Below are 11708 nucleotides of genomic sequence, written 5' to 3' on the forward strand. Positions count from 1 at the left end.
TGTGTATTAATATGCCTTTGATATATTTGAGACCTCCATATCCTTTAGGCTGTGATTGTATCTCATATCTCGTCAAATATACTGTAGCTTACCCTGGGTCATATGTTCCACAAGGATCGAAAGAAACACAGAAAATTCTCGACAACCGGGTGAAGCGATTAAGTAATACAACTAATCTGTGCTTCTCGAGTTGTGAGGTATGAAAAGTTAGCGCATTCAGCAAGGTTAGCATTCAATATCGAGAGTGATTACACTTTTAATGGTCGTATCAACGGTTTTTGTCTACTGTGGTAAGTATTTTAATTTCATGTAGAAGAAAATTATCTGACGTTTTGCCAGTGATTTCAAACTGCTATGTAATTACAAAATATTTTGTATTTTGTTTAGTCGCATCGCATACTGGCTAACGTTAACGCACAAGACATTTTACGTCGTTGCGGAATGGTTATCACAGCGCGTTACCCAGGGGGTCCGGATTCGAATCTCGACCTAGACATTGGTGTTCTTTGTGAGTGTCCCTTCATCAATTTCATCATATCATCACTCATTCTCATCTTACCGATTAGCCAAAAGAGGCAGAAAGACAAAGTTTTTATTATCCATAACTCAAATCAACAAATCAATCAAGACATTCTAGGAGCAAATGTATGAGATTTAGGGGGAGGGAGCCGGAGGTAATTCTTGTTCGAAGTGATAATAAATTTACACAGCCAACAATAACACTGCTGTATTATTGTGCGGTGTCGCCCATTGTTCACAGACGTGCTTTTCCATTCAACAGTGCGTTGGAATTTTCTATCAACGGTTTTGTGCACTGTGCTATTTCCATATCCTCTAAAATAACAAGAGTGCTTTACGCTTAGACGTGTTTGCATACGGCTAAGTAATCATTTCGTTTAGTAGCAAAACTGACTAACGATAAGTTAAGGCACAAGACATTCTAGGTGTGAAGATATATTTGGAGAAAGGCATGTTGTTCGAACTGATATTCAAAGTACGTCTGTCAACAATAACACTCCTTTTCTATATTAGCATTTCATCTTCTAGACGACATTCCTTTGCATTTACATATTTTCTTATTAAAAAAAAACACCACGTTTTCAGTAACAAGGACAATAGCTACAGCCTACAACTAACTGATTTGCTGGTGAAAACCAAACCATAATGCATAGGCAGATCCAGATTTTTGTGGGAGGGGACACAGCTCTTGCCGTAAGCATATATACATATACGTAATCATTCATTAGGGACAGGATTTTAAGTATAACACCATTAAGCCTTGTTTCCATGATATGAAAAACTCAATATGCTGACCAAAGCAGTAATTTATTTTATTATAAAATATAAACTAAACGTAACGTTTCAACCTTCTAGCAAGGTCTCCTTCAGACTCTGCACCAAGTACAAATGTAACAAGGTACAAAAACAGGACGATATATATACACAAACATTACTCTCTCCCAGACTATTATAAAGTTGTTCTGGAACATTCTAGCAGGTGGCTTTCCCTTGTCAACTGTACTTTCACCTAAAAGGTTAAACATATTTACCTCCATCTAGAATGTGGTTGGACACTTTATCTCACGCTCATTTTCCTTCATTCTTCTTCCTTCTTCTCTCCTCTTTCTCTCTTGTCCTTTCCACTCTTTCTAACACCTTCTTCCATTCTTTGTTTAACATCAGTCCCCCATTCCAGTTCATTGTGTCTTCACCTTTCTTCTCTATTTTCTTGGCCTCCTTCCATTTTCTCACTAGTATTCTCTTCTCCCTTCCTATCTGCTTAGCCTCATCCCACTCTATGTCATGTCCTGTTTCTCTCGTGTGTTTAAATATCACGTTTCTCTCTCTCTTAAGAGCCCGTATCAGCGTGGCTCGAAAAAAAGCAGAGAACAGATATCATTTATTCTTCCTAGTCTTACCAATATTGATTCCATTTCCCCCTTCGAACGCAAATCCATTGCATTGAGACTTTGCTGGAGGGAGGGTTGCTCTGTCGAAAGAAGCAGACCACAAGGTTCCCTGTCCGCTACTCTCCCCCCGCTCAAGAGTCTGACCATAACAGACCTTTTTTTCCAGCCCCCACGTTTATAACCCCTACAGGTTTCCTGTGACAAGACAAAACTTTTTTCCGAGTGTCTGAAAGAAGAAAAACACACATTGACGACAGTGGGGTCTTCTGATCCTGAAATTAAGTCGTTGGCAAATAAGGAATGTTAACCCCTCCCCCTCTCATTTCTGTGAACCAATATTACAAATTTTCTCCGTATCTTTTTGGTATAAATTTATAAATATTTAGAAAAACATTAAATTACATAAATTATTTTAAATGAAGTAAATACTTCATTTAAAATGTAATATATTTGAAGGGTAAGGAGAAGCAAGGACTGTTTATAAGAGAAAATTAATGTTCAATACTTCGCCATACAATTAATTTTTAAAGCACGAGTTTGCAACCAGAGGGATTGGTTGAACTCCCATCACCCCTACAAAAAACACCGTGGACATAAGAATGAGCCGTCCATTGCAAAATCGCTAAAATGCACATTCCCGGTTTTTCCCCTTACCCTTCATTTATCCTTTCAAAAAGTAAATTTTGAAAAATCAACTGCTCATTTTTTACAGTTACTTGAATTCCAGCTCTATTCTTCTTTCTTTAGAGAGAAATGCGCTGATCACCGCCTCATAAAATTTGGATTTATCCCCTTCTCGCAGCTTAGAAAGTAATTCTTTCTCGATGGAGATAAGACTTAAATTCGTCATCCGGTTCTGAGTTTGAGTAGATCGGCAGAATGTGTGGATCCTCTTCAGTGATTAGAACGATCTCTCGACAGATGACGTAATGGAAGGAATTGTTGCGATCAACACTGCTAATTTATATATTTCCGTAAATCCACCCACTAGATTCGTATCCAGTAGATAATTTACAACCTCAATTGGTGTTTTCTCTGATCCTTCATTGGAAGCATACCAAACAAAGTTCATTCTGCAGTTTGGTTAAATTAAACAGACTGCCATAAATTTCCTGCAATTTATGTACGAGATGGTGAGGAAAGTATTCTCTTGTATTATTGTGGGATTTAGTAAATCAAAATATTGCAATTTCTCAAATGATGAGAATGTAATTGTTATCTGGTTGCTGATATTATCAATGATTTCAAAGTAAAGCCTCCGGCAGTGGTCTTTCTGTGATTCGTTGTTCAGTCACCTCCTTTTCATTTCAACAACCTCTTCCTCTTCTACTGCACCAGTTATAGAATTCTATAGTGTTTCGAAATTCTCACTTTCCTCTTTCAGCTGTTGTTGAAATTCAGTTATTTTATTACTGCAATACAAAATATCAACATTTTTAGACTGCAATATACTGAATAATACGTCTGAAAAGGCAAGCAAGTTGGATAAAGCCTTTTTTAAAAATATATTTTCGAAACCCTTCAGGAAGCTAGAAAATCCTCTTGAAGTCATTGCAGTCAAATGATCGAAGTCTCCACTTTCACTAACATGTTCAAAAAACATAAGCAGTGCTTCTCTGTTGTCATTGACTGTCCACACTAGCCTAGAAGTAAAATTCCATCTCGAAGGAGCTAATGACGGGAGCTTTCTGGACATGAAAGCAGAATGTTCGTGTAACCTCTTTGGAGAAGGAGAGAAAACGTAGACAGTGATTTAAGACCACAAAAGAACACCATAAGCTCTTTGTTGCATTCTAACGATTGTTACAGCACCAAGTTCATGACATGAACATAACAATGCGTAAAAAAAGCTTTAGGATAATTTTCCAAAACTTTACTTTGAAGGCCATTCAAATGGCCACTCATTACAGGATATCCATCGTATGTCTGGGCAATTAATTTATCCCCACACTTATTTATTCATTATTTCAGTCATGTGACTAAAAAGAGCTCCTGCAGTTTTATCGGCGCTCATGTCATGAAATCCAAGAAATCTTTCAATGACTTTTTTTCTGTGAGGCCGAAAAAAAACGTAACACTGTTGACACCTGAGATTTTTTGCTAATGTCTGATGTTTCATCGACCATGATAGACACAAAGTCTGTGTTTTGAATTTCATTGTAGATTTCATCTCTCAGAACATCCGAAACTGAATTTATTAAATCATTTTGAATGCCTGCCGAAGTACCGCGAAAAGCTATAGAATTTAATAAATGTTCTTTTAATGAGGGACCAAACTCGGCACTTGCAATAAGGAATTCCATGCAATTGCCCTTATTTAGAGATGCTGCATTTTCCTCATGGCCTCGGAATGGCAGTTTTTGCTTTGCTAAATAGCAGACGGCGTTAATCAACCTCTTTTATATTTCCCTGTTCTTTTTTACTTTTTCATTGTGTAGCTCTATTTCAGCTTTTCGTTGAGTATCCAAAAGAACGTCAATTCTAGTAGGGGTAGCAACAAAACTACTAAATTTAAAGAAACTATAAAGATGCAATTCAGACTCGCTGCGTTTTCTCACTGCAGTATTGAAATGATTCAAATCCGCATACCCTTGATAATTCCCAACACATTTTTTAGTCTAGAATAATAAACATGACCAACAGTAAAATTTATTCACCACATCATACCCGCAAAGCCAGTCTGAAATTTCATAGAGTTCTTTTCAAAAATGTCTCTCAAAACCTTTTTCAGCACCACTTTTTCCTTTAGAGTCCAGCACAGATATTTCTGCCGTGCGATGCGCGACACAACTCAAGAAGCAGTGTTGCTAATGGAGCAGATAGAAAAATCGCTGCAGTGCGCCGATGCACAGCTGTTACGTACAACAAGAAAATTAGAGAATTCAGGTCTATCTAACGTTGAGTTTTAAATGTCATGCATTATACCAGGACTAGGATTAATATGTACTAATAAGTGGCTTTGTATGTAGCTACATACATATGGACTAAAAATTTGCAAAATATGAACTAACACATACGTAAAATTACCAAAAATACTGCAAAGAAGACTTCTTCATCCGATTCCTTATTTGAGTGATTTCAAACAAAATAAAAAAAATATATATTATTTTTCATTGCATTAATGCACTGGTGGCGTTCTAACTGTTACTCCCAAAACCCATATACTCTGGTAGGGAACTGCAACGGCAGATAATAGCATGCCAACGTGTTAAACCGCGACAATTGGACCACAACACTCCTCCTCAAGGAGTATTATTATTTCCTCTCTGTGATCGGCGACAGTCGGTTGCCTTTGTTGTACATTCATGGGCGTCCGGAAGGGGGGGGCAAGGGGGGGCCGTGCCCCCCCCTGGAAAATGAAAGTCAACCAAAAAATATGTATTTCACACATATAATTTCATTTTATCCACAATAATATGTGTTAATTATTGCATGAACACCATAAATTCAAATTTAAGCAATGTTTTTTAGAGAACAACACTATTTTGGGGGAAATTTTGCCTTCGTTTGCCCCCCCCTGAAAAAAATACCTTCCTTGCCCCTCCCTGGAAAAAATTCTGCGGACGTCCATGTGTACATTTACAAACGATGCCGGCTTCCACCACAATAACAAGTACATATACTGCCACTAGACGATAAGCTGCGGGGATTTTTCTTTTGCTATGAACCAGGGCCGGCGCTAGTCATTTTGCCTCCCTGGGTGGTGGCGGCAGATGCCGCTCCATTTCGACCCCCCTCCCCACCCCCGTTACGCAGCAACGGGAAATTGAAAATCAATATATTCCTAAGTAAAACATCAAAATATAAAATAAATAATGAGACTGGGAATTAAGAGTGGCGTTACTTTGTAACCGAAACCTGTACACACATAAGTCATATACCAAATGTTAGCCCTGTCCAAGTAGATATTTTTAAACATAGAAACAACAAACGGGGTGCAGTGTTGTTCATGCAGTGTTGCCAAATGTAAGTGAAAGTGTAAATTTATTTTCCACAAAGCATGGAAAATTGCATGTCAAACATTCGTACGGAAATTTGGACGTCAATTTCCACCTTGGGTAGATGGACTATTTCGCCATCTATAGTTCAGAGAAGAAAACCGATCGTTTTCGCGTATAGCCAATCCTGAAATGCCTCGTAAAGGCGTACCAGTCCAAATGGGTGTTTAAAAAAAAATATGAGGTACAGTGGCAACACTGTTGATGTTTGAAAACAACAGTTGCGTTTAGTGATGGTCTATGACATGGAAATACTGGAAACAGGATAAAAAGAAAATGAAAATTATTGTGAAAAAAGTGATTTAATGTCGTAAAATACATATTTCAAACGATCGGTATGAAAACAACTATATTTTTGGAAAGGTGCTGCACCTTATAATCGGTTCCCTAGTAATCATGTGCATAGGTTAGTAGGTCCAGTCCTGATTAACCTGTCTGAACTGAGTATAAAGTCGACTTAAAACAATCTGACTTTGACAAACAAATCTTGTATATCTGTTTTGTTCGTTTCGAAGCTCCGAATTCTCGAAGAACAACATTTTCTAACCTACACATATGCAATCACGGGACCAAAATTCATGTTTGATACTGACATTTATTATTATTTATGTTGCAAAATGGCAACATTTGCAATACGATACGGATAGATTAGGTGACATCCTGTGGAACGGTAGATTAGTGAATTCACGCTTACAGCACCTCAGCTGGCATGACATTGCCTCTCTAGCAAACTGTCTCTTTTAGAATCTTAACAGTAAAGATAAATGTTAATGGCAACAATGAAGCTACCGTGGGATTGCATGTATTCAGGATACATAATCAAGGGGTACCAGATGCAGGCACATAGTGGTCCCACTTTAAACTGTAGGTCCAGTCCCGATCAACCTTACTGTGCATAAAGTGGACTTAAAACACAAACTCAAGCACGGATACAACTTGCCATTTTTCGATGACTTGTAATCATAGGCGTAGCTAGAACTTTATATTTGGGTGTGCACAAAGAAAAAAAATGAGGTCTTTTACCTTTTTAATAGCATATTTTGCAACACAATCACTTGGCTCTTTAACTGCACTGTTGTTTGTAAAGGAATATAAATTCACTAAATGACAGTGTTGAAAATTTCTGAATATATGTAGTAGAAAAATCAAATTGCATAGAAATTACACACACACAAAATGTTCAAAATGTTACAAACAAATACATCAAAATACACGTCACCTATAATGAGAGACGTCTGTCAAAAGGTACAATGTTCTTAAACTAATCAATAACTTCATTTACATCAATAGACTAAGCTTTTTCCTGTTCCACAAATAGCAAGAGCAGGGCTTCCAATCTATCCTGCTTCTGAGTTGATCTTAATTTAGTTTTAACTTGGGTAAGCTTGGAGAAAGCTCTCTCACACGTGCAGCTTGTGACAGGTATAGAAGAAACGCGCTGCAGTACAGAGTAGAATGCAGTAAATATCTTCTTTCTCCAATGACATCAAAAAATCGAAAAACTATAGACACTCGTTTCATCAGCGATAATGCACACGTTTGTACCAAGTAATGACATTTTCAATTTCTTACAAACTTCCGCTTATTTTCTCTCTCATTGAAATATCTGTCTTTAATTCTCTTTGATAAAGCAGCCCATTAGGGTGTGCCTAGGCACACCCGGCACACCCTGTAGCTACGCCTATGCTTGTAATATGAAAACGAGCATCAACGAACAAACTGTTACCAAGACGAGTTGTTCGCCTTGATGTGCTCTGGCTTCTCCCAGCAAGTGGAGCAGATAAGTTACAAGGAAGGTTTGGTTAGGAGCCACCACAAGTCACAATCACGAAAAAGCAGACGACAATAAACAAAGTTTGTTTTAAGTCCACTTTATGCTCAGAGAGGCTAATCTGAACTGGACGTACAGCTTAAAGTGAGATCTAATACTATTCAATGTGCCTCCAACTGGGATGAAACCCAGAACCCTTTGATTACAAGTCGACAACATTATCAGTCAGAGGGAACATTGCTCTAAAGTATTATTTGATATGGTGTCTGTTATTTAGCGTTTCTTTTCTGCTTAAAACATCAATTCGAAGAATTCAACAGCTGAAACTAAGTATAATTCTATTTCACTTCTACACGTAAGGTACCTGAACCCAATATGGCCTATTTGCTGTATCCAAGTAGTTACATGGTTAATTCATCAGATGACGTTAGTATGTCAATTAGACTGTCCGAATGACGTGATTGAACCTGTTTGCTGTGCCTATATTTCAGTAACTTGAGGACAATGAAACGAAATAGCTGGACCTCGTGATTGTATTCTACGTGATCTAATATTGCAAATGGATATTATTACTTACTACAATTTCCTAGTGATAGGTGTTTAGCTATATCTCTAGTACATATTATGAGAGCTCATAATTTGTACTTTACGTACTTAGTTTAGACTTTAATCTAAAGGTACTGTTTATAACGAGAAAAAGAACACTATGTAAAGTCCGCGCGTTTATTATGTCCCCATCGGCAACCCTTTTATAAAACTTAACACTGACAACAATAGCAAACAATAGCCAAGCCGCTCCCGATAAGCGCGTGCACTCACACGTTGTTGCCACGTTTTCTTTACTTACATTTCTTGTAGTTGCAAGCCGCCTCTCATTATTTTTGCTCCATAACCACGTGCGGGGTTGATTCTTTTTAACTAGTTGTGTTATGTGCAGTTTTGTTGCTTTGTTATAGTGTTGTGCTTTTAGTTTTTTCCTTAGACTTTGCATGCAAGTTATCACTCACGGCTGATAGTGAAAATCCTAAGTATGAAGACAAAACTGCAGAATATTATTTCCTTCATGCAGAGCACAGGTGCCCACCCTCCCTCAAAGCCAATGGCGCATTCCCCCCAAAAATCATGTCATGCGTCCCCCCAGATCATATCATGTGTCCCCCCCAAAAAACATCATTCACGTCCTCAAACCATATCGTAATCCCCACAAAGTATTTAATTACGACAGTGTGTCTACAGAAAGTAACTTTTTTCTTAGCTTTACAGAACACTATACTTGATCTGCCCTTATTCCCTAAACAGGGGTGCCCATCACTCAAGACCACCTTTAAAATCGTTCATAAACCCCCGAAAATAGTTTGGATGAATGTGTAATAGATGATGTCTATTTGAATGAAATACCATGTTACATTGTCCATATTTTTTGATTGTTCGATTTTCGAAAAAAAACTTAAAGCTAGCACATTGATTGGTTAAATGTAGTAAATTAAAATATGTAAATATGCATATAAATAGTATTTTTGAGTGGGTTTATAAAACTCAATTTTGAGTATTTAACACGTTTAATTCAGAATACCCCCAGAACACCGGTGTCAATTAAGGCCTAATATGTAAGAGTTGGATATTTCTCCCCCCCCCCTCCGATAATATCCTTAAACACTTCCTTTTTAATCTTTATCTGTATTTATTTTCTCTTTCCATATTCTTTAATCTTGTTTCTCTTTCTTTTTCTTGTTTCCTTACAATTTCCTTGTGCTTTTCCTCTTTATCTCTTCAATTTGGCAACATCGCTTTCCTACTCCAGTTTGGTGCTTCTACTTCAAAAGAAAACCGCCAGCTTGGGTGTTTCTTTTAACAAAGAGTACCGCTCCCTTTGTTAACCGCTGGGGATATAATGAACGCGCGGACTTTAAGGTAGGCCTACATAGGAATATATCGTGAAGGACATGGGCAAATGCGACATTTGTTACTCTTATGTTCACGTAGAGTGTGTGGAACTCACTGAGGATGATAAAAGTCAAAGGTTCTATCATTTGCCCCTGGTCTTCTGGCAACAAATTGTGATATGTCACTCCCTTGTTTATTGGTTTGTAAACAATATTATTTCTTTGTGCAAATCTCATGTTTCATTATGTAAATATAATGTTAGTGTATCAATGTACTTATCTACCTATAAAAACAACATTGTGGTACTTTCTTTAAAATTTCTGTTGCATTTTTGTTGTGAAAGAACAAAATATATGAATAGGCCATATTGAGTACATGTGTACCCAATATGGCCTAAACTTTTTAATAACATCTTTCCTGCACCCATGTTATTATTTGGAATTTTCAGTAATTATATTTAATTTTCAGTAAACATCCAGAAATGTTTCCTCTTTGGAATCTTGCGGTTAGTTTTAACTGACTTTGCACACTATTAGAAACAATCGTAAACCTTAGGTAGGTCATAAATTGGGTTCAGGTAACTTAGAATGTAGACTTTTGTAGTTTACGTGTGGACGTACCACACTGGTTCCTGAGCAATAATAATATTCCACACACTCACAGGCTTTTTGTTTTCCAGAATAGAGACTGAAGATGATTGCATCAAATCTCTCAGACGGGCAGGGGAAGACGGCTGGCTGCAAGAAATGTGGCTACGCGGGTCACCTGACGTTCGAGTGCAAGAACTTCATCCGTTCTGACCCCAACAAGGAGGTGGTTCTGGACGTCACAAGCACCAGCAGCGAGAGTGAGGTCAACTACTTGCTGCAGCAAAAGGAAATGGAAATCAAGAAGCTGAAGAGAAAGATTAAGATGAAGAGAAGGAGGAACAAGTCAAAGGACAGATTAAGTAAATCAGAACGCGAAAAAGTTGATGGTAAACAAGACCAGTGCAAAGAAAGTAAAAAGAGCAAAAAGGCGAGACATAATCGAAAGAAGCACAAGAATATGAAGAAAGAAAGCAACAATTAACACATGTCATGAGTATTTTGTAATGGGAATTTCCAATGTGAAATTGTACGTCATTATCTAGACTATGACAAATTATTCTTTATGCTTTAATCATCAGGAATTCGTGTAATTCCATGTATTTTTTTCATTTATACAATACACACCTTTAAACGTTAAGCTTACTTATTATTAAATTACGTTCATATAAATATAATTCTAAAATGAGAATGATTTATGACGTGAGACAGTGGCACTTATCCTTTATCCCATTCGTAATAAATTACTTATATGAAGTAAATATCTTTAATCAGGCACGTACCCAAGGGGGGCCAAGGGGACCCTTCGAGCCATGAAATATTTTAATGCAAAGCTATAAGAACCTACAAAAATAACTTGGACCATTTTTAGGATCTCGCAAGAATTTCGAATTTCTTCTTTCATAAATGAATGGGTTGTTTCTGGAGAGAGGCAGACTCCAGAAGTCTGCAGTCTACTGGGGTGTCCCAGAAATAGGTGGCATAACTTCAGGAGTGTATTCCTTACATGTAAACAATGAAACAAGTCAGGCACGTATCCAGGAATTCCTTTCGGGGGGGGCTGAACACAATTTTTTTAAGGGGTATAGATAGAACCTCACAATTATATGTTTAAGGTCAGTGGTGGCAATTTGGTTCCAAAACCTGGGGGGTGGGGTGCAAGGAAAGTTTACTTTCTCTTGTTAGATAAGCAAGGCTTAGGATTAAGTGGCGATAGTATGGAGGCATAAAAATAGGGAGCAACTATCCCCTAAATCGTCACCACTGTTTAAGGCTGTGATTTTAATCAGAACGTGAAATCGGAACATTTTTTTACCACTCGACTCCTCAGTTTCCATTAACTTTGTGTGCCGGAACCATCTTAGTATGTGTGTTCGTCCATTTCTTCTCGTCAGGCATCAAGACATCTGTGTACCAGGTAACCAAAAGTGTTTTTACGAAGCTGTTACACATGCACGGGATGGACAATCAATCCACTCGACAACACGAGATTCAAACTGTGTGCTGCGAACTGGACGCAGACAGTTCTCGAATATTTCTCTGATTCGAGCCTGAACAC

General features: G+C 37.7%; 1 protein-coding gene across 1 annotated transcript; it reads left to right on the plus strand.

Moving 5' to 3' along the window:
* The first annotated feature begins 207 nt into the window (after positions 1 to 207).
* Positions 208 to 10634, plus strand: LOC145989001 (uncharacterized). The gene is made up of 2 exons (XM_083124301.1): positions 208 to 290; positions 10243 to 10634. The coding sequence occupies exon 2, from the start codon at positions 10257 to 10259 to the stop codon at positions 10632 to 10634; it is 378 nt and encodes a 125-aa protein (XP_082980427.1). The 5' UTR covers positions 208 to 290; positions 10243 to 10256.
* The last annotated feature ends 1074 nt before the right edge of the window (positions 10635 to 11708 follow it).

The sequence above is a fragment of the Lepisma saccharinum genome, chromosome 6, assembly GCF_977018435.1.
Source record: "Lepisma saccharinum chromosome 6, izLepSacc3.1, whole genome shotgun sequence".
Lineage (NCBI taxonomy): Eukaryota > Metazoa > Arthropoda > Insecta > Zygentoma > Lepismatidae > Lepisma > Lepisma saccharinum.

Excerpts from the sequence above, each read along its gene's own strand:
- LOC145989001 (XM_083124301.1), top strand. The coding sequence starts at position 10,257 with ATGATTGCATCAAATCTCTCAGACGGGCAGGGGAAGACGGCTGGCTGC.